Genomic DNA, 27,456 nt, shown 5'->3' with positions numbered 1-27,456 from the left:
TGTCCAAGTCTTTTGGTGGATATATTGTATTTCTCATGGGTAAAAATATCTCTCAGATTGAAATTGCTGGATTGTGACAAAAATGTGTTTACCAAAGTAGTGTGCTATTATTTTACATTTTCAGTAGTGATGTGCCTGAAGTCCATTTGGTCTGTGTCATCACCAACAGTTGGTGTTGTGAGACTTTTATTTTTTAGTAGTTAAAATGAGTATTTAGCAGTAGTAAAGTGTGACTTTGTCTTTCCCTGAAGCCTGATAACGCTGAGCAGTTTTTCATATACTTATTGACTATTTGTACATCTTTTGTGAAGTGTCTCTTCAAATACTTGGACCATATATTACTGGATGGTCTTATTAAGAGATCCATACATTTTTGGAAACAAGAACTTTGTAAGGTAGGTGTAGTGCTTGTATTTTTCCACTGTTTTGACTTTTTTTTTAAAATAGTGTCTTTGAAAGAAGAGAGGTTTCAAAAGATGTTGATGGTCTATTTTACTATTTTGTTTTGTTTATGATTTTGCTTGTCTTACCTATGAAATCTTTGACTATCCCAAGGTCATGAAAATTTTCTTGTTTTACAAGTTTGAGAGGTTTTAAGATTTGGGGGAAACAATGGAAACAGTGACAGACTTTATTTTCTTGGGTTCCAAAATCACTGCAGACAGTGACTGTGGCCATAAAATTAAGATGCTTGCTCCCTGGAAGAAAAGTTATGACAAACCTACACAGCATATTAAACAACAAAGACCTTACTTTGCTGAAAGATTCATGTAGTCAAAGCTATGGGTTTTCCAGTAGTCATGTATAGATGCGGGAGTTGGACCATGAAGAAAGTTGAGTGCTGAAGAATTGATGTGCTCGAACTGTGGTGTTGGAGACAACTTTTGAGAGTCCCTTGGACTGCAAGGAGATCCAACCAGTTAATTCTAAAGGAAATCAATCCTGAATATTCATTGGAAGGACGGATGCTGAAGCTGAAGCTCCAATTCTTTGGCCACCTGAGGCAAAGAGCCAACGCACTGGAAAAGACCCTGATGCTGGAAAAGATTGAAGGTAAGAGGAGAAGGGGATAACAGAGGATGAGATGGTTGGATGGCACGGCCAAGTCAATGGAGTTTGAGCAAGTTCCAGGAGATGGTGAAGGACAGGGAAACCTGGTGTGCTGCAGTCCATGGGGTCACAAAGTGTTGGACACAACTGAGCAACTGAACAAGATTTTTTATTTCCACAATGAGGTATAGCTGGTTGACAACATTGTATCAGTTTCAAGAAATTTGAGACTTTTTATGTTTAGGTTGATCCATCTTTAGCCATCCAATTTTATGTGACATGAGGTAAGGATACAGGTTTACTTTTCTCTTTTTTTTTTTTTTTTTTAATATTATTTTATTAGTTGGAGGCCAATCACTTTACAACATTTCAGTGGGTTTTGTCATACATTGACATGAATCAGCCATATAGTTACACGTATTCCCCATCCCGATCCCCCCTCCCACCTCCCTCCCCACCCGACTCCTCAGGGTCCTCCCAGTGCACCAGGCCCGAGCACCTGACTCATGTATCCCACCTGGGCTGGTGGACCGTTTCACCATAGATAATATACATGCTGTTCTTTCAAAACATCTCACCCTCACGTTCTCCCCCAGAGTTCAAAAGTCTGTTCTGTACTTTTCTCCATAAATATATACAGCTGTCATAACATTTATTGAAAAGACTATCTCTCCCCTGTTCAGGAACCTTGTTACCTTTATCAAAACTCAATTAGCCATGTATGTGGGAGTCTACTTCTGGACAATTCTATTGACTAATCCATATCTATCCTGATCTCAGTGTATCTTGCAGTATAAGAATAGCAAAGCTTTCTATATAGTTCAAGTTCTCTGATTTTTTTTTCAAATTATTTTGGCTATTCTGGGTCATTTGTATTTACATATTATTTATGTATATATTTTATGATGGTTTTTTTTTTACAAAAAAACCATCAGAACTTTGAGTTGATTATGGATTAGAGACAATTAACATTTACAAAATTGTCTTCCAATTCACAATTAAGATACATATCTTTCCACTTTCTTTTTTAGTCTTACACAAATTTTGCTGTTTCCCTAATTACTTCATGGTTTTAATTTCAATATCCAATTATTTATTGTTAGCATGCAACTGAGTTTTGTATACTGACCTTGTATCTTACCTCACTAAACTAATTCTATTTTTTTTTTTTTTTATCTATTTAGGATTTTCATTACATTTGATGTCTTCTGCAGTTTCATTTCCTACAATACATGTTTCTTCTCTTTCTTGCCTTATTTCCAGGTAGGGTCTTAAGTATAGTGTTGACTAGAAATGGTGAGAGCAAGTATTTCTTTTGTTGTTGTTTAGTGACTAATTCTTGCCCGACTCTCTATGATCCCATGCACTGTAGTCTGCCAGGCTCCTCTGTCCATGAAATTTTTCAGGCAAGAATATTGGAGTGAGTTGCCATTTCCTCCTCTAGGGGATCTTTCTGACGCAGGGATCAAAGCCATGTATCTTGCATTGCAGGCGAATTCTTTACCACTGAGCTACTGGGGAAGCCCAGAATTTCTTTGCCTTTCCCCAAATCTTAGATTTCCCAGGTAGCTCAGCTGGTAAAGAATCTACCTGCAATGCAGGAGACCCCAGTTTGATTCCTGGGTCAGGAAGATCTGCTGGAGAAGGAATAGGCTACCCACTCCAGTATTCTTGGGCTTCCCTGGTGGCTCAGTTGGTAAAGAATCCACCTGCAATGTTGGAGACCTGGGTTCAATCCCTGGGTCGGGAAGATCTCCTGAAGAAGGGAAAGGCTACCCACTCCAGTATTCTGACCTGGAATACTTGATGTTTGGGCTTCCCAGGTGGCTCAGATGTAAAGAATCTGTCTGCAATGCAGGAGATCCGGCTTTGATCCCTGGGTCGGAAAGATCCCCTGGAGAAGGGAATGGCAATCCACTCCAGTATTCTTGCCTGGAGAATTCCATGGACAGACCATGGGGTCGCGAAGAGTCAGACATGACTGAGCGACTGGGCAAGCCAGCAAATCTTAGATGGAAAACAAACCATTGTGCATGATGCTAACTGTAGGTTTTTCATGCTTTGTATTCTTAAGGAAGTTCCCTTCTAGTTCTAGCTTGCCCAGAGGTTTTGTCATGAATGGATGTTGAGTTTTAACATATACTTTACCTGCATCTACTAAGATTTTTTCCCTCTGTATTCTGTTAATTTGGTGAGTTAATTGAATCTTTAAATTCTAATTTTTTAATAAAAGCTTTAATTGTAAAATACACATAAAGTTTATCATCTTACTCACACGTAAGTGTACAATTCAGTAGGTTAAGTGTATTCATTGCTGTGTGGCCAATCTCTAGAACTTTCGTCATCTTGTAAAACAAACTTTCTACCCACTAAAAAACTCATTTCCTCCTCCCTCCATTAATTCACTTTTTATAAAAGTTTCAGTTTCTAATTAGAAATAAAAGGGCTTCCTGATAGCTCAGTTGATAAAGAATCTGCCTGCAATGCAAGAGACCCTGGTTCAATTCCTGAGTTGGGAATATCCACTGGAGAAGAGATAGGCTACCCACTCCAGTATTCTTGGCCCTTCCTTGTGGCTCAGCTGGTGAAGAATCAGCCTGCAATGGGTTCAGGTCCTCAGCTGGGAAGATCCCCTGGAGAAAGGAAAGGCAGTGTTCTGGCCTGGAGAATTCCATGGACTGTATAGTCCACGGGGCTGCAAGAGTCGGACGCAACTGAGTGATTTCACTTTCACTACAGAATGCTTTAAAAGCAATGTTCTAAAATCAGCTCGCTTGTAGTAAAAAAAGAAAAAAAAAAGCCTTTTAAATAGGTGCTTATTAGCTTGCAAATTAAGCTTTACAATTGCACACACACACAAAATTAGTGTCTTGGGAGAACAAATATACCTGATGACTTTCATCACTTCAAACTAGATAAAACTAGATTGTGTGAAAATCAATTTATTCTACTCAAACCATTTCTTTTTAAAGCATGTCAGTTAAATGTGATCATTGCCTGACCATAAACAAAAGTGAAAGTAAGGTTTTTCTCCTTTCCCCTTTGATTCTTCTACACTCTGCTCCTGGCTGAAGCACCCACAGCCAACATGAAGAGCCAATTTTTCATAATTTAAAACAAACAAAAAGGAAATCTAACAAACTTGACTAAGTGTTTCTAACAAACATCAACTTGCCTTTTGACAAGTACTCAGTGTTACTATTTATTCTGCTGCTATTCTGAAATAGTTCAGCTTTGTTTATGGGGTTTTCATTTATTTTCTTAAAAAAATTAAAAACTCTCTAACACCTAACTTTAGCTCAGTGGAATCTGTGCTTCCCAAATTGATATTAATAGTTTTTAAATAAAGTATATGGGAATCACATGTATAATACACCAGATGTGAACTGCCACATTTTCATCTAACCAAATATCCCAGGAATTTGAGACTATCTGTATGCTGGGGAAAAAACTTCTAAAAAACACAGAAATATACTGTATAATAGTTTTATTTTTCTCATTTTACTATTTTTACATTTTATGCACAAATATTTATCTGAGTAAAAATAGAAAATAACTGTCTTATGTAAAATTACAAAAAAAATAAAAACCACAAAGAAATACATAATTGTTATTATGACAGTATAAGTGTCTTTATTTAAAGAGTAAAAATGTATGCAAAAATCCTCCTCCCTCTTACAAAAGATTGAGAATATTTTTTTTCTGGCAGCAAGTGAAATATCATTGAAATATCAATATTTTTATACCCTCTAGCTATGAAGACATTAAGTTAGTCACAGGTTATTTTGAAATTATGAAATTTAAAACATTTTTGTGCTATTTCAAAGATACATTAGTTCTTTTTAAAAGGCAGTAGCATAAAATGATGAACATGAAAAACAGCAGACCTCACCAAAAATATCTGGAGGCACAACCCTTTAAAGAAATATCATACTTGAATTTCACCATTTATCAGATAGGGGCAAAAAAACAATCTTTCCCAATTAACTGACATGGACTGTCACAAAAATAAATGTGATGAGTCAATTCATGTGTCAATCAACCACAGAGCAATTTTGCCTGATGTGTTTGATTTTCTGATGCCAACACAATTTCCTAAACTTCAGGCTAGCAAGATACGTATGAAAATTGGCTCAATGAGAGTCTCATATGGAAAAAGTTTTAAAACAAAAATGAACGTTTCATTGTTTTTATACTTATATGGTATAGAAATGACCAATAATTTTCTCTCTCCTCTGATATAAATTCTCCTATGGAAAATTTATTCATAAAATCAGAGCAAAGAATGAATAGCATAAATTATATTTTCTTTCAAAATACAAGTTATCTTTCAATAAAAGAAAAGACTACTTGGCTTCTGATAACTGCAACCTCAATAAGCACAATGGACATAGTTTATAAGCTGAGACAAAGTAACGGAAGTTTCTTGAATCAACTGGGGAAATCGGTCTCACTGCTTATGGTGCATAAAGTGATGGAGAGAGGCAAAGAAGAGAAAAGAAACAGCAACAGATCGTGTTTGAGAACTGAATGTTCAAATGATAACAAGGAATAAAAGAAAAACTGCAAAAGGAAGAAAATGAATAGAAATTTTTTTTTTTAAGGTATCTGAGGAACACAGGGGAAAAATAAAATAGAAATAATTGATTTTTAGAGATCTAGGAGAATTCCTTGCCTTAAAATACATACACATATAGTTGAGATATATATAACGGAAATCTGTCATCTTGGCTAAAACATATTGTCTCCCTCAAAGTATGTTAAGTCAAAAGTCAATAATTTTAAGCTCTTGATAATATAACAGAAGAGCAGACTTTATCATTATTGTTTTAAAACTGTAACCGACTTGTCAACTTCTCAGACCATAAGAGGATGGTGAAAAAACCTCAGCTACCCGTTATCTGAACTAGAACATCTCTGTATCATATTGCTATTCTACTCAGATATTCTTGCAATCACAGCATCCAAGCTGAACTAATAGTTTGTCAGTCTAGTCTGTTTATAAAAAGGCAAAAATGGAAATTACAGATTTTATTCCTTCTACTGCTTGTTCTTAAAGGACTTCGACAGAATACAATAATATAAGTGAACTGACATAACATGGTGTAGTCCCGCAGTATAACACTTAATATTATGATCTGAAGCTATCAGAAAAGGAGGTCATACACACCTCCCCCTCCTCTCTCTTCCTAAGATCCCTGCCTCCTATGGTTCTTTCCAAACCACTCTTCAGTACTGGGGGCAGCAACTGCCAATAATGCCTCCTCGCATTACTGTGGCCCTTTCCTCCTAGTTAGTTAGTCTTCTGCTATAAGAGAATTAAAGTATCTCATATCATGATTTGTGCATAATGCTTTAAAACAAACACAAAGAGGAAAAAAGTAAGGAAACCAAGCAAAGCAAGCAAGAAAAAAAGACATTTCTAGCCATTTCTGTTCAGTGTTGGCTTGTAGTAGGTAAGGAGTTTCATGTATGTAAGAATTATTTAATTTTTAAAGGATTTCTAAGCGAGTTTTGAAACATCACCTTTTGAATAGTATGTCTTTGTTTATATGTGTGTACATATGTGTGTGTGTATAAGACGGCCAACTGGACATGCATACAGATATTTGTACACTCGCATATATAATAGTCAAAGGAAAAAACAAAATAAATGGGAAATTTTAAGAGAAGACTGCCTGTATTGGAGGTCAAATTTTCCTTTTAGAACTACTTGCAAGTAATTCACTCATGTCTTGAAAGATCAAGTACTGCTGACTGATTTAAAGTCTTCATCAGAAACACAGGACTATGAAAGCTGTTTTGTGTAATAAACCAGCACTATAGGATAATTAATTTTTTTAAAAAAGGAGCCATAAGAAACCAAACTAAACCAAAATTTTATTTCTGGTTGAGGTATACTTTTTCAGATTTTTAAATCTCTGACAGGAAAAACAGAGATCATCTGAGAATTTTTGTAATAGTTGGTTTATTAGGATTTAATGTCTCTCTTATAATAATTTAAATTCTTGGCCTGACATTATGAATAATCTATACAGTAAATCCTTAAAATTGGCTTTTGAGTAAAGCCAGATTTAAACCTGGATCTCTTTCTTCAGCACTGCTCTTCTGCCAGTCTTTTTTTACTGTCTTTTGCTTGCAAATACATAAATTATTTTAATAACGTGATACTCTTAGTAATTTTATTAATATTATAATTTTATTGGATATGACTACTTTAGCTCTGCTTGATTAGATGAAACAGGCATACATGCTTCAGCTGTGAAAAATTCCATTTTCTGGTTTTTATGTAAAGCAACATCTAAAGCAGCAGAGAGGGGAAAGTTATATTTTCAAAAATATTAATAGTTAAGCCAGACTGTTTCCTGGAGACTCTTCATTTATTTTTCATCCTCAGGTGCTACTGGCTATTTTTGGTAGGGCTAGACATTAATACTGACCAGTTTAGCTTTTCTGACTGTTAATAAACTATCCCACAATGAACCAGCCTAAAGACATTGTGGTGATTGTTTAACATACACATATTCTAAAATATATGCTCAAAGTAAAAAGATCCAAATTCACAAGAGTATGAAATATTTATAAAAAAAATCATGCATCAGATTGTACAGTCTAGAAATAAAAGAAGATTCAAACTCAGTAATAAAGGGAAGAGCAAGACTTGCTCCAACATTTTAAGAAAGACCGTGGACTCCCGGAGGCCCTGGCTCAGTTATCCTTCTCCGCCTGCAGGGACGCGGCGGCCAGGGCCACTGCTGTGACGGGCTGGGCGATCCCATGCAGCTGCATCTTGGCAAGTTTCTTTTGTTCACACTCTGTGACCAAACGGTTCAGCTCCGCTGCGCTGTACCCGATAAGAGTCTTCAAGTCACAGACAAACTTGTAGACAAATCTCTTGCCTTGAACTTTACAAATCATGTCCCCATCGTAATAATACCTTTAAAAACAGAAAACTGCATTACGACCATATAAAAATCTTTTAAAAATTTGATTTCTTATAATACCTCACAGATTATTCCATTAACAGAAGCCTAGTATCATATCTATCACAATAGCAACAATGAGGTTATACAGAACTATTTAACGCTGTTATCCAAAGAAACTAAAATATTAACTAAAATTTCAATGCTAAGTACTCTAAAATTTTATGTACTAAATCTTCAAAACATATTCTCAAAAATCATGCTAAAACACTGAATTTAAAAATAAACATTATAAGAAGAACCAAAAAACCTTAGCAGTAACAGAATCCAAGAACAAGGAGTCTGAATCAGAATGCCAAGATTCAAAACCTCACATCTTTCCTGTGACCACAGGAAATGCACATTTGTTTGCTCTAAGCTTGTATTCCTCATTTATAAAATGAGATTTAAAAAAGTATGGACCCCAATAGAATTATTGAAGGCTAAAAGGATTATCCCTGTAAAGTGCTTAGCACACAATGGCTGGCACATATAGCCCACTATAAAATAGAAGCTATGGTGATAATTAAGAACCCATATGGTATGAATAAAAAATTTTAATATACATATTCTCTGGTTGTTGGAATGTCCATTTTTCTGTCTCGTACAAAATGCTTTATTACATATCTATGCCTTCATCTTTATCATTTTAATATATTAAAGGCTCTCCTTCCAGAGAAATTCTCCAAACCAATAGGGGAGACTCAAAACTGTAAGCAAAAGGGTTTAAAAAAAAAAAAATAGGACCAGAAAAACAGAAAAGAGGACTTCATAAAGAAACAATGTTTCTAAAGCTACACAGGTACACTTGGGGAAATCACTCTAGAAGCCTGGTTTATGGATATAAAACAGAACTGGAACTATACTTAACTTTGGAAAAGGCTTTTTTACCCCTATGCACTACCTGGCGAGCCACAGTCCATGGGGTGACAGAGAGCCTGACAAGACTGAGCAACTAACACAGAAACACACATATGCACTGCCAATTCCAATTAACAGGAAAAAGGCAAGTCAAAACTTCTGGACTGGCAGACTTTGGAGACTTCATCTTAAAACTGCACTGCCCATTTGTGTGCATTTGCACTCATCTGATGAAGAGCTGTTACAAAACAACTACATGCAAAAGTGCGGGTGGTATAAACTATCACATTTAGTAGGACTTTATTATAAAAATAACTGTCACCAAAAATCCATTAACGAAAAAACTACCTGCAGTAAATGGTCATTTTTCCCTAATTACAGAACAGCTAAAGTATAATGGTTATGTTCACTTTCCCAGTAAGAGATGGAACACATTGGGTATAGTCTTGTGTTTCTTGTCAACTACCTTAATATAGAATTATATCTCAGCCCACAAATTACCAACAGCTTGCCATCCAGTTAAAATACTGTAGGCATTCTGATTTAAGTGAACAGCTCAGTGACTTATCACAAAGTGAACATTCATCCACCTGTTAACTATGACTCCGGTACAGACACAGAACACTGGGTGCACCCCCCAGCCCCTCTCCATCATCACCCCTCCCTTGCTCTAGGTTACACAATCCTAGTTCATGATAATAGTTTCATTGCTGCTTTTGTATTCCAAACATGTATCTGTAAGTGCTGTAATTTAGTTTTGCTGTTATTTGCATGCTCCTATATAAATTCAGTATACACTCTTTTGGGTCTGTATTGTCATCACCGAACATCATGTCTGAGGTTCATCCACAGCAGTGCATTTTCATGGACACACAGTACTGTACAGTGTATCACAGTTTACTTATTCACGCTACTGTCGGCAAGATATTTGGGTGGTTTCTGATTTTGTGCCTGCTTGCATGCTCAGTCACCTCAGTTGTGTCCGACTCTTGGCAACTCCATGGACTACAGCCCACCAGGTTACTCGATCCATGGGATTTCCCAGGCAAGAATGCTGGAGCAGGTTGCCATTTCCTACGAGGGGATTTTCCCACCCCAGGGATCACACCTGTGTCTCTTGCACTGCAGGCAGATTCCTTACCACTGAGCCACTGGGGAAGCCCCTTCTGATTTGGGGATGTTATAAACAAGGCTGCATAAGCATCCATATGAATATATACGTACATTTTTGTCTGGTAAATCCTTAGAAGATAAACTGCTAGGTTACTGGTCACAGTTTACACTCCTACCAAAAGTGTAGAAGCATTCCCACTGCTACATATCCTCACCAACACTTGGCGCACGCAATTATTTTCATTTTAGCCTCTCTCGGACATGTTGTTGTGCAGTTCCCAAGTTGTGTCCAACTCTTCGCAACTCCATGCACTGCAGCATGCCAGGATTCCCTGTCCCTCACTATCCCCTGGAATTTGCCCAAACTCATGTCCATGGAGTCTGTGACGCCATCTAACTATCTCATCTTCGGTTGTCCCCTCCTCCTCCTACCCTCAGTCTTTCCCAGCATCAAGATCTTTCCCAATGAGTTGGCTCTTCGCATCAGGTGGCCAAAGTATTGGAGCTTCAGCATCAGTCCTTCCAATGAATATTTTTGATTGATTTCCTTTAGGATTGACTGGTTTGATCTCCTTGCAGTCCAAGGGACTCACCACAGTTCAAAAACATCAATCCTCTGGCGCTCAGCCTTCTTTATGGTCCAATTCTCACATCCATACAAGACTACTGGAAAACCACAGCTTTGACTAGATGGACCTTTGTCAGCAAACTGATTGGCCATTTGGCTAATCTCTAAATTTTCCTTAATTTCCTATGGATCTGTAAGAGTTCTTTAATTATTCCAGGTAAGTCTTACATCAGATATATGTGGCTTGACTTTCACTCTCCTGATAGCTTCTAGTGGCCACAAGTTCTTAATTTAAATGCAGTCCCATTTATTGATCTTTTCCATTAGGTTAGTGCTTCTGGTTTTATTTAATGTCTTCTCATCTACTAAAGTCAAGAAAGCATTTCTAGATGCTTCCCTATTTTACTTTTACAAGTTAGAGCTACAAGTTACATAGAATTGACTTTCAGTATGCTATGAGGAAGGGGGTCAATATGGATAGTCAACTGTCCCAGCACTACTGACTGAAATGTAGGTCCCATCCCTACTGCCATCCTTAAATCAAATGTTCCTATATTTTTGTTCTATTCAGGTCACCAATTCTAATCTTGGGTCTTTGGTCTACCCTAAGCAAACGGCATACTGTCTTACCATTACAGTGAGTCTCTATATCCTGTAGAGCAAGTCTGCCCACTCTGTTAATCTTCAGGTGTCCTGATTCTGTGACACTTTATCAGTTCAGTTAAAGTCGCTCAGTCGCGTCAGACTCTGCCACCCCATGGACTGCAGCACACCAGGCCTCCCTGCCCTCACCTCTTTACAGTCATATATAAATTCTATAATCAACTTGTCAAGTTCTATGAAAACACTTATTCAGGCAGCTACTGCATTGTAACTTAGGCCAACTGTGGACAAGAGACATCTTAATTATTAATTCTAATAGTACATCTGTAATTCTGAGGGGACTTGCATGTACACAGTCACATCAACTGTCAAAAGTAACAGTTTTAATTCTGATTACACAGAAAGGATCTTTAGGCAAAGTGTTTGACAGTGAGTAATAAGTACACTGAAAATAAAGTATTTTAGTTACTTATATATGCTAAGGCAAACAAACTGTCATTGTGGAAAAGAAAAATTATCATGATAAAATAGGAAACAGTACTTGAATGCCACGATCCTGTAACAAGGAATACTGATTTTACCCGTACTCCACATAATTATATAATTACACTGGGATGAGGGGACAGAAAGGTTGCGTGTGTTAATGATGAGAGGTAAATCATATTCTGCGTGAAATTCACAAAACTGCTTTATCAAATTCACTCTTCCCAAAAAATAGACATAATTCCTACATGTCCTACTTCTCAGATACTTAAGTGCACATACTGAATTTCCATCACTGCAGTAAGCATAAATTCTGACAGTAATTACATCAAAACTTTCATATCATTTATGAGAAATTATGTATAATTATTCTATTTCAACTCAATTGATGGAAAAGTTTGAATATTCAGAGTTAGGCTGACTGGGGGAAGGAAAAACAGAGAGATGGGTTAACATTTTGTATCTAATTATAAAAATTGACAATATCTACATATTTACTAGCATTTATTGACACTCAATGCACCTACGTCAAATGACAGCATCTCTGTTAAAAAAAAAAAACAGAAACCTCAAAGATTAAATATGCTGGTTTTAAACAGAGTGGTGTATGTTTCTAATCAGATAAAAACAAATAATCTAGAATCATCTTTTAAAAATTCTACATATCTCAAATTACTACTAAAAATCTTTTTAAGAAGTAATTTTTAACATAAACGTGAACATTTTTAGTTTTATTTATATAAAGAAAACGTAAGTATTTTAACATCATTACATAACAATGTTTATACAAATAAGCCATTTTTTAGAAACTATTGATCGAAAGTTTTAAAATGCTTACCTTAATGCACGACTAAGTTTCTCATAGTTCATTGTAGGTTTGTTTTTACGTTGTCCCCATTTCTGTGCAACCAGTTCGGGCTGATTTAGCTTAAATTCTCCTTCATCACCAACCCAAGAAATGCAGTCTCGAGCATCCTTGTCAGTAAGAAGTTCTAGCAAAAACTGCCACAGTTGGATCTGGCCATTGTTTCCTAGAAATTGACAAGAATGACAAGCACTGACCACAATGCTATGGATTTTCAGAGGGCAAAAGACAACAAACAGGTCCTTTGGTTCATACGTCAGCCACACAAAAAACATAAACTTCTTTTTACAAATGCTAGCTAAGTATTTTCAGAGAAAAAGTCCAGGGGGTGGTCCTCAGATGGCGGATGAATAGGACAGGGAGACCACTTTGTCCCCCAAAATTCATCGAAAGAACATTTGAACGCTGAGAAAATGCCACAAAACAACTTCTGAATGCTGGCAGAGGACATCAGGCACCCAGAAAGGCAGCCCATTGTCTTCAAAAGGAGGCAGGACAAAATATAAAAGATAAAAAGAGAGACGAAAGAGTTAGGGACGGAGACCCATCCCAAGAAGGGAGTCTGAAAAGAGAAGTTTCCAAACACCAGGAAACCCTCTCACCCGCGGGTTGGTGGGGAGTTTGGGAATCTCAAGGGCGACATAACCGGGAGGAAAAATAAATAAATAAATAAATAAACCCCACAGATTACGTGCCTAACGGCAATTCCCAGTGGAAAAGTAGCCCAGACGCTGGCATCCGCCACCAGCAAGCGGGGGCTGAACAGGGAGGCGTGGGCTGCGCTGCTTAGGGTAAGGACCGGGTCTGAATGTCCTGAGTGCAATCTGAGGGAGCCAACGTGAGATAGCAACCCAGACTGTGGGACAGCCAGAGAGAGAGAGGGGAAAAAAAAACAGAGAGAACTTTCCCACAAAAAGCCCTAACTAAGCCCTAACTAAGGCACTGCCGCCCGCTCACAGAACAAAGGACTGAGCAATACCAGAGGAGAGCTAGCGGCAGTGGACCGGCCCATCCCCCGCTGGAGGCAGGGAGGCAGGCGGGCGGCAGCCAGAACTGGAATGGGGCAATCTCGGCCCCAGAGACGGCATCCTCTACCAAACTGTGAGCAGGCTCCCACGTGCTAACCAAGACTTCCTGCTGTGCTTCCCAAGTGCTAACCAAGACATCCGCTGGGAGGGTCGCAGCCAGAGATCAGCTGCCCAGAGGGGACTCACGGAACACCTGAGACGGCGAAACCGAGCGGCTGGGACGGGGAGGCGAGAAGACGCGGCTCCCACCCGGGGAGAACGTGCTCGCCAAGCACCTGGCCACCTGGGCTGCTCGGACCTGGGAACCAACCGAGTCTGCGCCTTCGTGGAGTACCGAGACCCTGACCCTGAGCGGCTAGACCTGGGAAGCGCCCTGCAACCCAGGGCCCGCCTCACAGTTCCCAGCAGAGCAGCCGGCGGCCTGAGCAGTGTAGCCGGGGAAAGCACACACCCGCGAGCGGGGGCAAACCCAGGGTGGCCGAGACACTGCGCGCACTGTCCACACAGGCCAGTGGGATTTCTGTGCAGGGCCCCTCCCTCCCCACAGCACCAAGGGAGCCTAAGTAAGTGACCATCTCCGCCCCCTCGTGTCAGGGCGGAAATTAGACACTGAAGAGACCAACAGGAGAAGCTAAAATAGAGGGAACCGCTTTGCAAGTGACAGGTGCAATAGATTAAAACCCTGTGGTTAGCACAGACTACACTGGAAGGGGCCTACAGACCTTGAGACGTATAAGCTGAAACTGAACTGACCCACACTGCCCGCAACAGCTCCAGAGAAATTCCTAGATATCTTTTTACTATTATCATTTTTTAAATTAAAAATTTTTAATTTTTAAGTTCTCTATTACTCCTTTAATTTTCATTTTTATAACCTACTATTACCTTGCAAAAAAAAACCCCTATTTTTAAAGCAAACTTCATATATTTTTTTTATAATTTTTGTGATTCTGTTTTGCTTTTTTAATATTGTATTTTTGAGAGTCTATACCTCTACTCTAGATTTTTAATATTTGCTTTTTGTTATTTGTCATCAATTTGGTACCTTTAAGAATCCAATCTTCAGTACCCATTTTTACTTAGGAGTGTGATTACTGGCTTGATTACTCTCTCCCCCTTTTGACTCCTCTTTTTCTCCCCCAGGTCACCTCTATCTCCTCCCTCCCCCTTCTCTTCTCTACCCAATTCTGTGAATCTCTTTGTGTGTTCTGGGCTGTGGAGAACACTTAGGGAACTGATTACTGGCTGGACCAGTCTCTCTCCTTTTGATTCCCCCTTTTCTCCTCCTGGTCACCTCTATTTCCTTCCTCCGTCTTCTCTTCTCTATGTAACTCCGTGAACCTCTCTGAGGGTTCCAGACTGTGGAGAGCACATAGGGAATTGATTACTGGCTAGATTGCTCTCTCCCCTTTTGATTCCCCCTCTTCTCCTCCTGGTCAACCTCTATCTCCCTCCCCCCTCTTCTCTTCTCCATGTAACTCTGAATCTCTCTGGGTGTCCCTCACTGTGGAGAAACTTCTCATCATTAACCTAGATGTTTTATCATCAGTGCTGTATGGATGGAGAAGTCTTGAGGCTACTGTAAGAATAAGACTGAAAGCCAGAGGCAGGAGGCTTAAGTCCAAAACCTGAGAACACCAGAGAACTCCTGACTCCAGGGAACATTAATCGATAGGAGCTCATCAAACGCCTCCATACCTACACTGAAACCAAGCACCACCCAAGGGCCAACAAGTTCCAGAGCAAGACATACCACGCTAATTCTCCAGCGATGCAGGAATGTAGCCCTAAGCTTTAATATACGGGCTGCCTAAAGTCACACCAAACACACAGACATCTCAAAACTCACTACTGGACACTTCACTGCACTCCAGAGAGAAGAAATCCAGCTCCACCCACCAGAACACCGACACAAGCTTCCCTAACCAGGAAACCTTGACAAGCCACCCATCCAATCCCACCCACAGGAAGGAACCTCCACAATAAAGAGGAACCACAAACTGCCAGAATACAGAAAGGCCACCCCAAACACAGCAATCTAAACAAGATGAAAAGGCAGAGAAATACTCAGCAGTTAAAGGAACATAATAAATGCCCACCAAACCAAAGAGGAGGATATAGTGAGTCTACCTGAAAAAGAATTCAGAATAATGATAGTAAAAATGATCCAAAATCTTGAAAACAAAATGGAGTTACAGATAAACAGCCTGGAGACAAGGATTGAGAAGATGCAAGAAATGTTTAACAAGGACCTAGAAGAAATAAAAAAGAGTCAATCAATAATGAATAATGCAATAAATGAGATCAAAAACACTTTAGAGGGAACCAACAGTAGAATAACGGAGGCAGAAGATAGGATAAGTGAGGTAGAAGATAGAATGGCAGAAATAAATGAAGCAGAGAGGAAAAAAGAAAAAAGAATTAAAAGAAATGAGGACAACCTCAGAGACCTCTGGGACAATGTTAAATGCCCCAACATTCGAATCATAGGCGTCCCAGAAGAGAAAAGATTCATATCCACATTTTCATACAGTGAAATAAAACAAAATATACAAAATTTGACAAATTTTATAAATGTCAGATGATAATGCAAAAATACCTGTTCTGTTTCCAGGCGAACTCCTATCTTCCCCTGAAATCCTGGGAGCTCTCTGCACTTTAGCTGCCTTTGTACTGCTATTTATAGCTTTAATGGCAGTTGGTGTAGCAGACTGCACTGATGCCGGAATAATCTGCACAGCTGCAAAGCAAGACAAGGGGAAAAATTTTTTTTTCTCCTTCCCATACAAATAGAGGAAAAAACTACTGAAAGAAAATAAAATGCAATTAGTTTAACTGATACCTCTCTAATTGCCTCAACAAAAGTTCAGAGGATAAGGCATAATGTCTGCATTACTGTCTATGAATCTTAAGTGAATAATAGTTGGTTTCCTTATTTTAGAAAAACTTATTGATGCATATACAGTAAAGTTATAAAAAATCTATTTTTAAAAATATTTGTTCATAAGAGATGGTTTATCAAATTTTGGAGAATGTGGACAAATGAGAATTCATGTTCCACTGCTGACAGGACTACAAACATACCACCATTTTGAGAAAAACTTTAGTAATATCCAGTAAAGACAAAAGGGTAGAATCCCATGAAATCACAACCAGAGAATCTCACACACATTCTTACAGATATTCATTCAATGATGCTCATAAAGTTTTAAAAATGATAAACAGAAGTGAAAATAAAATCGAGCTACAGATATCAACATAGGTCTCAAAAATGTAAATCAAAAAAACAAGTTATAAAAGGATAGACACAGTATATCACCATCTTCACCCAAAAGTTTATACATGTATAAAATAATGTCCTAAAGTGTTTATGGTTACAAAAGTTCATAAAAATATTAAATATTCATAGAATAAGAAACCTCAGGTTCAGGAGTCATTTAAAATGGGATCTACAACAGGTAAACTTAACATATAAAGTTTTATCTCTTATGATGTATGCAGATGTTGGCTATACTTTATTTATGTCTTTGTATATCTAAAATACTTCATACAAAATTTACAAATTAGTTTTTCATTTTTACTACCTTGCAGTACTAAATGGAACATTTCTTATTGATAAATCAGACCTGTATTATGGGCACATGAATACTCACGTTGATCAATTGTAACTATCTCATTCATCTGTTGTTCTTGGCTTGCCAATACATCTGAAGAACACACATAAAAATTTTTTGTTTTCATTTAAACCACAAATGCAAACTCCAATCCAGTAAAATTAAAAAACAGAAAACCAAAAAAACCCCCACCCTCCACGATTAAACAAAAACCAAGCAAACAAAAAAGCAAAACATCAAATAATTTAAACTTATTGGCCTAAGAACCTAAAAAATACTTCACAGTCATTTTACAGGGAATAGATTAAATTTTTAAGAGAAGCAACAGAAAGAAAGCTCCAATTCAATGTTCAGAAAAGTTGTTCAGAGAACCAGGGTTTGAAAATGTCTATTATAAATCTATTTATCTAAGCTTTATATAAAACAGGAAATATTCAAGATCAGATCACCACAGTGAAATTATTTAGATACATTTTCTTCATCAAAAAAGGCTCCTTCAAGATGACTGGAGAGATAATCTTAATTTGGTGTATGCATGATCAAATACCCATTCAAAAAAAACTGCTTTAACTTTAGAATACTTCTTCTGAAGATAGCCAACATTTCAGTGGAATTACAGCTGTTGTCTGTGTCACAAATGAACTAAGTAATTTAACACATCTATAAATACAGGTCTCAAATGAGTTACAGTGAAGGGAACTCCCTGGCGGTCATCCAGTGGTTAGGACTTCACTCCCTCACTGACAAGGGCCCAGGTTCAATCTCAGGATGGGGAACTAAGATCCCACAAGCCGAGCAGTGCAGCCAAAAAAACCCCAAAAACAAACAAAAATCCCCGTGAGTTACAGTGTAAAAGGTCCTAATATAACCGTTAGGAGGACCATTCATTACTCATCCGTTGCTATTTCCTACTGAAATGTTATTCTTCACCTCTCAGATAAGAGTCACACTTGCCAGTCTATACCCCTTCAGCCTTTTCAGTGCCCATCACAGACTTGGATGCTTCTCCAACTGAAGTGGTACACAGCAGTCATCTGGGCACCGAGCTGAGTCCTGGGGCCTGGGCTCCTAACACAGTTCTACAGAGAACACCACACCAGGCTCCAAATCCAGACACAGAGCTGAAGAGGACCGGGAAACTGAAGAGAGACCCGACTCCTACTTGTCAGGTGGGAGCTTTCTTTGGGGGTCCCGAGTTTGGGAATGTAAACAATTACATGAGACTAGCCTCAGATCTGGGTTCTGGTCTTAGCACTAACTTATTGGCTGTATGACAATGGTAAGTGGGTATCGCCTACTTACCACTTTATGAGGTGGTTGTGAGGATTAAAGGAAAATATTTTTAAGAAGCACAATGCCTGAAATACAGTTAACTTTCAGTAAGTTGAAGACACTATTCTTTTATCCAGATTCACAGTTCTGAGCATTCTCCTCAAGGACAACTGTCCTGAAGAAAAATTCATGCTTTATATTTGTGGTATATTCCACACTCCCCCCCCCCCCCCCAATTTTATAAAAGTACCTTGAAAGGGCAAAGTGCTACTGAAACTGTTCAACTCTTGACTGACTGAACACAGTGCCCTAGCTTAAGGAGGCAAAGAGTCACCACCACAGAGGCACAGGCAGTGCCAACCTGTAAGACCAGCCGCTCAGCCCTGACTTCTGGACTGCAGTTTGGTTTGTTTCCTGGGAACTCTAAGATGTTAACAGAAGGCGCAACACAGAAACAGGGGGGCTTTTGAAAGGCTGGTCCAAGACCACACAGACACTCTAAACGTTACATTCCTTCTCTAGTCCTCAAACCCTGGTCCTGCATAAAGGAAGCAGAGCCCTAAGGGGAAAAGCTCTAGGGTGTATGGAGCAATTTTATGAAAACTCTGAACACTGAAGGTAATACAGGCAATTCTTTGTCCCAAAGAAAACGCAGCAAACCGAGCTTTGTGCCTCTGGCCACAGAAGACATATTCACATCAAGAAGATCACAGAGAGCTGGGACTCCGGGAACATTTCCCAATTATCCTCCCCACGTACGGTGGGGCTTGGATAAAGTTTCACTAGAAGGGAAACTGCAGGAAGCTGGTGGCTCAGGTGGGCAAACTAACACAAATACTTAAAGAAGGAGGTCTATCTGTTCAGTGCTGTTTCTCCTTGATAAATCACTGAGGAACAGATCATAAATGCTAGGTTAGTAAGGATATGCTGTAGACTTCACTCTACGAGAGGGGCCAGAGAGCTAGACTGTGCCCCAACGAGTCTGTTCTGAGAAGTTAGGCTTGTGCATTATAGAAAGTTGACCAGATATAGCCTTACACATCACCCTACCCATTCCCAGATTCTGAGAATTAGATTTCCAAACCCAGTGGGATTTCCTTGCTAGGCAGAGCAAAGAATCATGGCCAAATAAGCAAGGAATTCCTTAAGATATTCATGTAGGCCATGGGGCTTTGTTAGTTTTGTAAACAAAACGTTTAATCCCAAAGCAGAGCTCTTCTGTAGAAGACCCATTCTATTGCAGGAAGATAGAAAGATACATAAGATTTCCTCACAGCCCCCTGTCCTGGGAAAAGCCTGAGTGAGCTTTAACACTTGAGAAGCCCTAGGAGAGCCAGAGAGAAACAACAAAGTGCTGATCACTGGGATAGACAGCAAAAATCATGAACTTGAGAAAAACCAAACTGCAGTCTAAACACTGTCCTTGTTCTATATTCTTGAGAGTTCCTACAAGAAAATGTTTCTGTAAACATGACTAACAAGTTAAAAACCTGAAATATTTCAGAATTTACCTTACTCATCTAAAAATCTCTATGGAGAAGAAATCCTGTGATGCCAAGGATAAAATTTCAACTAGAACATTCAACTTATTTATCTAATAGGAACTGAAACTAGAAATAAACCTTGTAAATGTAATGAATCTACTAAGCCTTTTCAATACTTTTTCTCCTAGTATTTAAGACAACCAACACAGGAGAGAGACTGCCAATAAAACAATGAAGGAAAGCCTTACTACTCAGCCAGCATTCTTTGAACAACATGGAAACACTGTAACCAGTGGCTTCCAATTCAAGATGGTGGGTTGCATACTTAACTCTACTCCTTTCTCCCTTAAAATCCCATTCAATTAAAAGACATTTTAAAAGATTTAATCCCCATAATGAACAGGATGAGAGAGAAGCCATCTGTGAACAAATCATCTAAATTCTAAAAGATGAGCATCAATGAAAGAACTGACTGATGAACCAGAAGTCAACAACTAGAATGTATGAACAGAGCTAACTGCAAGGCACAGAATCTTACTTGGACAGAATAGAACTTGGCGTCTAGTGTTAGTCTGCCTGGGTTTGGATCCTGGTTCAGCCACAACCTAGTTCTATAATCTTGTGGGGGCTCTCTCAGCCTCAGATTTCTATCTGAAGAAATAAGAAAAGCAATGACCTCTGGCTTTAGTACAAGATTAAATGAGATTATACATATAAAGTTCTCACCACATCACAGCCTTACACAGTAAGTGTTAATTATTACTGCTGTTAGCAATGAACAATTAAGACGAAAACAAAGTTATAAAGAAATAAAATTAAACTTAAGTTATAATGCAAATAAGATAATAGTTTCAATTTTATACATTTTCGAAGAAGTTCCAGATGACTCCAGAGAATTTCTCCCCGAGGAACTCGCTGAAAAAAATCTTCTTGGCTGAGGCTACAGAGTTCTCTTCCAGAAATATTCAGTGTAGTGAGGTCTATATCAGTCATGCTGAATTCCTTCATTACCCAAACCACCCAATGCAGGACTTGGTCCGTGGACCATTGTATGGGATCTAAAGACAAAAATATTACCATTAGCTTAGTTGAATCTTAGATATTACATAATTTACAGTTAACTTGTCAACATACACACAAAAACACACAGATAAAATCCAGACAGGTTTTTTTATCCCCCCAAGTAAGTGAACTCATTATATAAAATAAAAAGATGCTTACACTCCATTTTCTTCTTAGCTCCTTTTTGACTCCTTAATCTAAAATTTGATGGGTTCACTTGTTTCTACATCAGTTAGTTTAGAATTTTATTAAGAAAAACCAAAATGCACAACTGCTCTCCAGTGAGCCAAATGGAAGAATAAAATACATAGGGAAATGCCCCCTCTCCAAGTTAATATTCAGTTTTTTTTTCATTTTTGCAATGTTTATTTCTTATAATTCAGTTTTGTATCTCCAATGGTTATTTTGTATTGAAATCCACCAATGAGCCCCTGATGACCAAATTTAGTAGATACTACTCAGCCAGCATTCTTTGACTTTCTCAGCAGCATCAGGACTTGTGACCATCTAAAACTCCTTCTCAATTTCAGTGGCACTATATATGTACAGTTCTTATTTTTCTTCTATCTGGTAAGCTATTTCATGTCTCTCCAACTTCCTGTTACTCAACCCTAAATGTTGACAAGGTTCAGCATTGTGTTATCATTCATTTTCTCTCTCTCCACCAGAGATGACAACTACTTTTATGACTTTAATACAAACTCAATGTGACTTTGTCCCAGATAACATCTTTATCTCCAGTCCAAACCTTGTGCCCATGAAACTACTTTCTGGTGACCCTCAATTGAATATGTACTCTTGAAAATCAAGCACTATCAACACTTTCCCTTGAAAAATCTTTCTAATACTAGACTTCCCTACCTTCCCCACAAAGGTTTAGAAGGCATGGACTGTCTTTCCTATGTACCACTGAAACCCCAGCATTTACCATGGTGCCTAGCTCAGGAAATATGAAGCTGTAACCAATTCTTATCAATATTATTATTGCCTAGTCTCCCAAGCTTGAGAAGTTAGATAAATATTCGACTCTCCCCTCTCTATCCTCATGCAATCCATCAACCAGCTGATCAGTCCTATCACTATTTTGATTCCTCTCCTTCCTTCTGCTCCCACAGAAATCACCTGATCTAGGCTAACCTAAATGTTATCACCTAGACACATGGAAACTACCTGCTCCAACTTACGTAACATCCCACTGCCACATCCATTTTCAACTGTCACCTGCATCAATCAAAATCAATTCTATAATGCTACAGAATAATTCCTCACCCACTGTATCTTCTCACTACTCAGCACACTCCCACCTCTCAGCTTTGCAGAAATACTCCCTGTCTGGAATGTCCAGAAGTTTCCTTGTCTACAATAAACTCTTTCCCAATATTCCCCCAGATCACTATGATCCCTTTGAGATTCTAGTAGTATGTTTCTTCTATACTAGTTATTGACAACTTAAAAACATGTCACCTTTATGGAAACTACTTCTTTTCATTTATTATTTCTCTCTTTAACTAAATTATGAATGCTCTAAGGGCAGGATTAAAAAAAAAATGTTTATCATTGTATTCCCAGCACCATCATGTATTAACAGTCCAAAAAAAAAAGATACACAGAAAATCTATTTCCTAAAAGTTCTATATTTAAAATGGATAACTTATTCACCATACTGTCTTCTATGTCAAGCCTAAATATTATTCTACCTAACAAAATCATTATTTTATTACCATAGGGTATCCCAAGACGCTCTTGCTCTTTCCTGTAACCTTCCAGCGCAGCTGCCCATCTGGTCACTTGTTCTGACGTTTCATCTGAAATGGTTGTAATGTGTTTTGTCCCATCGAGAGTTATCACTTGAGCTTCCTCAACAAGATGTGCTTCTGCTTCCGCATGGTGAGCATCTGGATCAATAACTACTTCAACCGTTTCCGCAGGTTTAACAATTTCCAGGATATTTAGCTTTGGTTCAATTCCTTAACAATGATTAAAAAAAAAAAAAGTATATCTAAGCAAAAACACAAAACTAACACAGCAAAATTTAGTTTAGTTTATATGTTCTCAAATAGAGCAGAACTCCGTGTTAAATATTTTTAGCATTATGTCTAACGAACTTGAACAGATTTCTACTAAATGACAAAAACAACAATTCAACAGAAGTTTGGTAGATCATAGGACAGTATTGCATCAGTACTAATTTCCTGATTTTGATAACTGTGGTCATGCAAAAGAATTCTTTGTTTTGGAAAACACACACACTAATGTATTTAGAGACAGGAAAAAAATTATGTCTGCATCTTACTCTTAACCAAGTCAAAAAAATAATGTAGGGATGAGGAAGAGACAGAATAAAGCAATGTGACAATAAGAGTTAACATTTGGAGAATCTGGGTGAAGGATATCCAGGAACTCTTTTACTACACTTGCAATTTTTCCATAAATCTAAAATAATTTAAGACCACCACCACCACGCATACAGACACACACACCTTACCTACAGACAGAGAAAAAGAACCAACATGTAAAAGGAAATTAAAACTACACTAGGGAGAGTATAACTGAGTATCTACTCATCTTTAGAAGTTTAAAAAGTCTTTCTAAGCTAATTAAAATTATTTACTGACTCCTTGTCTTTTTAGAAGACAAAGTACATATTTTAAAACTAGCCCTTTATGAAATAATCATAGTTACTTATGGTAAAATGACAGTTCTAAGAAGCTATCATACAACTTAATGGCTACCGTTTGCTCACTGATTTAGTTACAATCTACATCAAAATTTAATCAAAGTATACTTGAAAGAAAAAATAAAAATTTCATTATTGTGAAGTTCAATCTCAAAAGCTGTATTACAGAAAAATATACTGCTTTCACTCATTAGGTGGTGTAAACAGAAGTCGCTTTTTCAAATGTTCATGAGAAAAAAAGATCGCAATTTTTGAAAAAAAATTTTCCTAAAAATTATTTGCTAATCCCCCATCAAATTTCATCAAGTCAACTCTTCTTAAACACACTTGCACTGAGAGGTCACTAAGCTTTTAAAGATAAAAAACAAAGACTGATTTTTCTTTCCTGTTTCCAACAATAGGAAAATTCTGGGGAAATTAAGGATCATAAGTAGGTAATTACCACTTTCATAATGTGGAAAAAACTTTGATTTGTGAAACATAATTGTAAGCAATATAAGGTGTCCCACCTGATTCACTGGAAAAGTCTGATACTGGGAAAGACAGAAGGCAAAAAGAGAAGGGGGCAGCAGAGGATGCAATGGTTACACAGCATCACTAACTCAATGGACATGAATCTGAGCAAACTCCAGGAGACAGTGGAGGACAGAGGAACCTGGCACACCGCGGTCCACGGGGCTGCAGAGTCAACCATGACTAAGCGGCTGACCAACAACAAATACGTTCAGAGATTAAAATTAGTCTAAAACTCTGGTTAGAAATCCCAACAAGCCCATTTAAAAAACTAAAATTCGATCTACCAAACATGGTTTCCGAATTTCCTGACTTGTGTATTTGCAAAGATCAGTAAACTCCTGCGGTGGATGCAGCTGGCTGGGTCACCCCACACAGCCTGTGCAAACTCCTCTCTGCGTGCTACACTGCAGAGACTAGGTTGCCTTGCAGGAACACAGACATGACTTAGGTTCCAGAATTACTGGCAGGAGCGTCCTGCTTGGAAGTGAGTTAAGAGGGGACAAGCAATCCGTTGGCTAATGCAGATCACTGAAAAGGGAGCAGAGTTCCAAGTCAATGCTATTAGTGATGGTTATCAGATCTGGCATTTTCCAGATCCCAGCAGAGCAGCAGCTTCCCTGGCAATTCAGTTCTGCAGTGTGGCTGAGGCATTTTTATAAAGTCAACTAGCACATGTTCTTCCAGCCCTCCCTGGGATTCTGTTATTTACTATCCTATAATATATCCTTTCCTGATTAAAGTAGGCAGAATGTGTTAGACAATTTGCTTCGTCCTGACAGATAAAACAATGAAATCAAAAGCACAAACATTTAACTATAACATCACATTAACTAACTTAGACAATCATCTAAAACTTATAAAACTATTAGAAAAACACGAGTTAAATTTTTAAATGACAACACTAAAATTAACTTACCTTGGTAGGAAATTACCTGTACACTAAGCTGTACAGTTCCATCTGTCTTTACTCCTTGGTCAAATAAACTTCGTTCAGGATCCAGCTAAACATGGGTAAAAGGATTAAGATTACTTTAGCTCAGTCATCTGGTTTAATATAAGTGGATGTGCCAAAGAGGACTTATTACAGAGGTATACTAATTAAATTACAAGAACACATTTAATTATTCAAGTTGTCATATTATTTAATTCTCTGCCAAAACTGAGAAGGATTTCACTACTGTGGTAGCAATTAAGGACAACACAGACAGGACTTGTTTTAAATAGTGGTTTTCTCTAGCTCTGGAGTCTAGTTTAGAATTTTAAATAATGCCAAAAGGCAATTGTTATTTCTGCAAAAGTATTTCTGGTAGAAGATAATACAAGTTATCTGCCATGAATAAGCAAGGGTTTTTTATTAGTGGGGACAATTTATACCAATTTATTTATATACTTCTTGCCAAATCTCTTCATAACCAAGGATACACATGTAAGATCAGGGTTAATTTAATTTCTGATCATGAAGTTAACAAAGTTAAAGGACTTATAATCATACTATCTGACCTAGCTATGAACATCTTTAGTCATAGTTCTATATCCTTTCGGTATCTTTCAGTATCAGTGCTTTTGAGTGCATTTCACACAAACGGCAAAAAGAACTTCTGACTTCTGGACATTTTATCAAGTTTAAAAACATGTTTCTGTTAAATTATTTTGAATAAGGTATATTTCTGTGTATACATACAGCAGGAGATACAAAGTCCTCCCACCCTTATTCCTAGAATTCAGCCAATATGGGAATCATGGTACAAACGTATTTTCTAAAATGAGAAATGCCATACACATAAAGTCTAAAATCTTAAGTGACTGCATCTAACTTAAATAGAGACAAGGCAAACTGTGTAACTCTGCAGACAGACAGGTCAAACAGGGCAGCTTCACTCCTTGATACAACAGACTCCATATGGCATTTTGCTAAAAATTCTCCTAACACTGAGATTTCTGCCCTCTCTAGTAGACACTGGCAATGGCATTATCTACTAGAAGCTAAAGCCTGTGCAGCTCTGAAACAGGGTCCTCAGGTACTGAGTGCGCTGGCTCACTCAGTAAGAGCTGGCACAAGGACAGAACTCAAGCGCGGTATTTGATCTTGGGTCACATTCCTCAGAGAAGCGCAACGCAAGTGCTGTTCATCAGCTTTAAAGTCAGCACTCATCTGAAAATATAAAAGCATTCGTATTTGTATTACACAAGTGGCAAGCCTTCTGACTCCAACTATATATTTGTTTTAAATGACATGGAAAACAGAAGTTGCTATCCTCATATTCTTTTTGAAGAGAGGACGGGAGACAGGAAGAAATGAAAAATGCCCTAGATTCAAAGCTAGTTCTGAATTCTACAATACTATAAATTATGCATATTCCCATTTATTCAACCAATTTTCATTTATTTATTGGTGGTAAGGAAAGTTTGCTTTATTTGGGATGCTGGCTATTGGCGGGGAGCAGAGTCCTATCCAAAGGCCGACTCCCCTCCACTGACATCAGTGGGCAAGAGCATTTACAGATGGAAGGAGGGCTACATGCAGAAACAGTACAGTCAGCTCTGACAGTCATCTTGAAATTGGTCATTGGTGGTGTGACCAGTGTCATCCTGGTTATTTTAAGTACAGTTAATCTTAGTTCCAGGTCAGTCTGTTCCCATTTTCTTAAAGCCAATTCTTGGAATTGTGGCAGCTTATGTTATGGCTACAGTCTGGTCATCAGTCTGGTCATCATACAGTTAAACTTCTTCCACCTGGTGGGGGTTTTAGTATCTATAAGACAGCTCACAGGATATGACAGCCCTTGAGAAAGAACTAAAGGTCCCTGACTTTGCTTAATGACTAAATTATTTTTGTTTTGTTATTATTTTTATTTTCCTTTGTTTCTGCATTTTCTCCTTCTCTGATTAAACTTATTCTTTGGCTAAAGCTTTTTCCAGACAAAAGGCAGGCTGAAGACATGGGAGGCAAGGGCTGGTGCACTGTTATTCAGGCGCTCAGCCCTGTCCGACTCTTTTGTTACCCCGTGGATTGCAGAACGCCGGGCTTCCCGGTCCCTCACCATCTCCCAGAGTTTGCTCAAACTCATGTCCATTGAGCTGATGATGCCATCCAACCATCATCCTCTGTCACCCTCTTCTTCTCCTGCCTTCAATCTTTCCCAGCATCAAGGTATTTCCAATGAATCAGCTCTTTGCATCAGGTGGCCAAAGTATTAAGAGTTTTAGCTTCAGTGTCAGTCGTTCCAATGAATATTCAGGGTTGGTTTCCTTTAGGATTGACTGGTTTGATTTTCTTGCATTCCAAGGGATTCTCAAG

The 27,456-nt window shown here is 38.2% G+C and overlaps 1 protein-coding gene across 7 annotated transcripts in view; it reads right to left on the bottom strand.

Moving 5' to 3' along the window:
- Positions 1 to 4,522: 4,522 nt before the first annotated feature.
- GABPA (GA binding protein transcription factor subunit alpha) overlaps positions 4,523 to 27,456 on the bottom strand; it is a 38,497-nt gene continuing 15,563 nt past the window's right edge. For all 7 annotated transcript variants that reach the window (XM_065913455.1, XM_065913454.1, XM_065913460.1 and 4 more), the window contains 7 exons: positions 25,075 to 25,159; positions 22,687 to 22,932; positions 20,767 to 20,961; positions 17,187 to 17,240; positions 16,133 to 16,273; positions 12,479 to 12,671; positions 4,523 to 7,987 (listed from right to left, as the gene is read on the bottom strand). In XM_065913455.1, the coding sequence (XP_065769527.1) occupies positions 7,759 to 7,987; positions 12,479 to 12,671; positions 16,133 to 16,273; positions 17,187 to 17,240; positions 20,767 to 20,961; positions 22,687 to 22,932; positions 25,075 to 25,159 (1,143 nt within the window). In that variant the 3' untranslated portion in view covers positions 4,523 to 7,758. The remainder of the gene's footprint in view (positions 7,988 to 12,478; positions 12,672 to 16,132; positions 16,274 to 17,186; positions 17,241 to 20,766; positions 20,962 to 22,686; positions 22,933 to 25,074; positions 25,160 to 27,456) is intronic.

The sequence above is a fragment of the Muntiacus reevesi genome, chromosome 21 (genome assembly GCF_963930625.1).
Source record: "Muntiacus reevesi chromosome 21, mMunRee1.1, whole genome shotgun sequence".
In the NCBI taxonomy this organism is placed as follows: Eukaryota; Metazoa; Chordata; class Mammalia; order Artiodactyla; family Cervidae; genus Muntiacus; species Muntiacus reevesi.
Note: the sequence above shows the minus strand (reverse complement) of the source record. Positions and strands in the feature narration are given on the sequence as shown.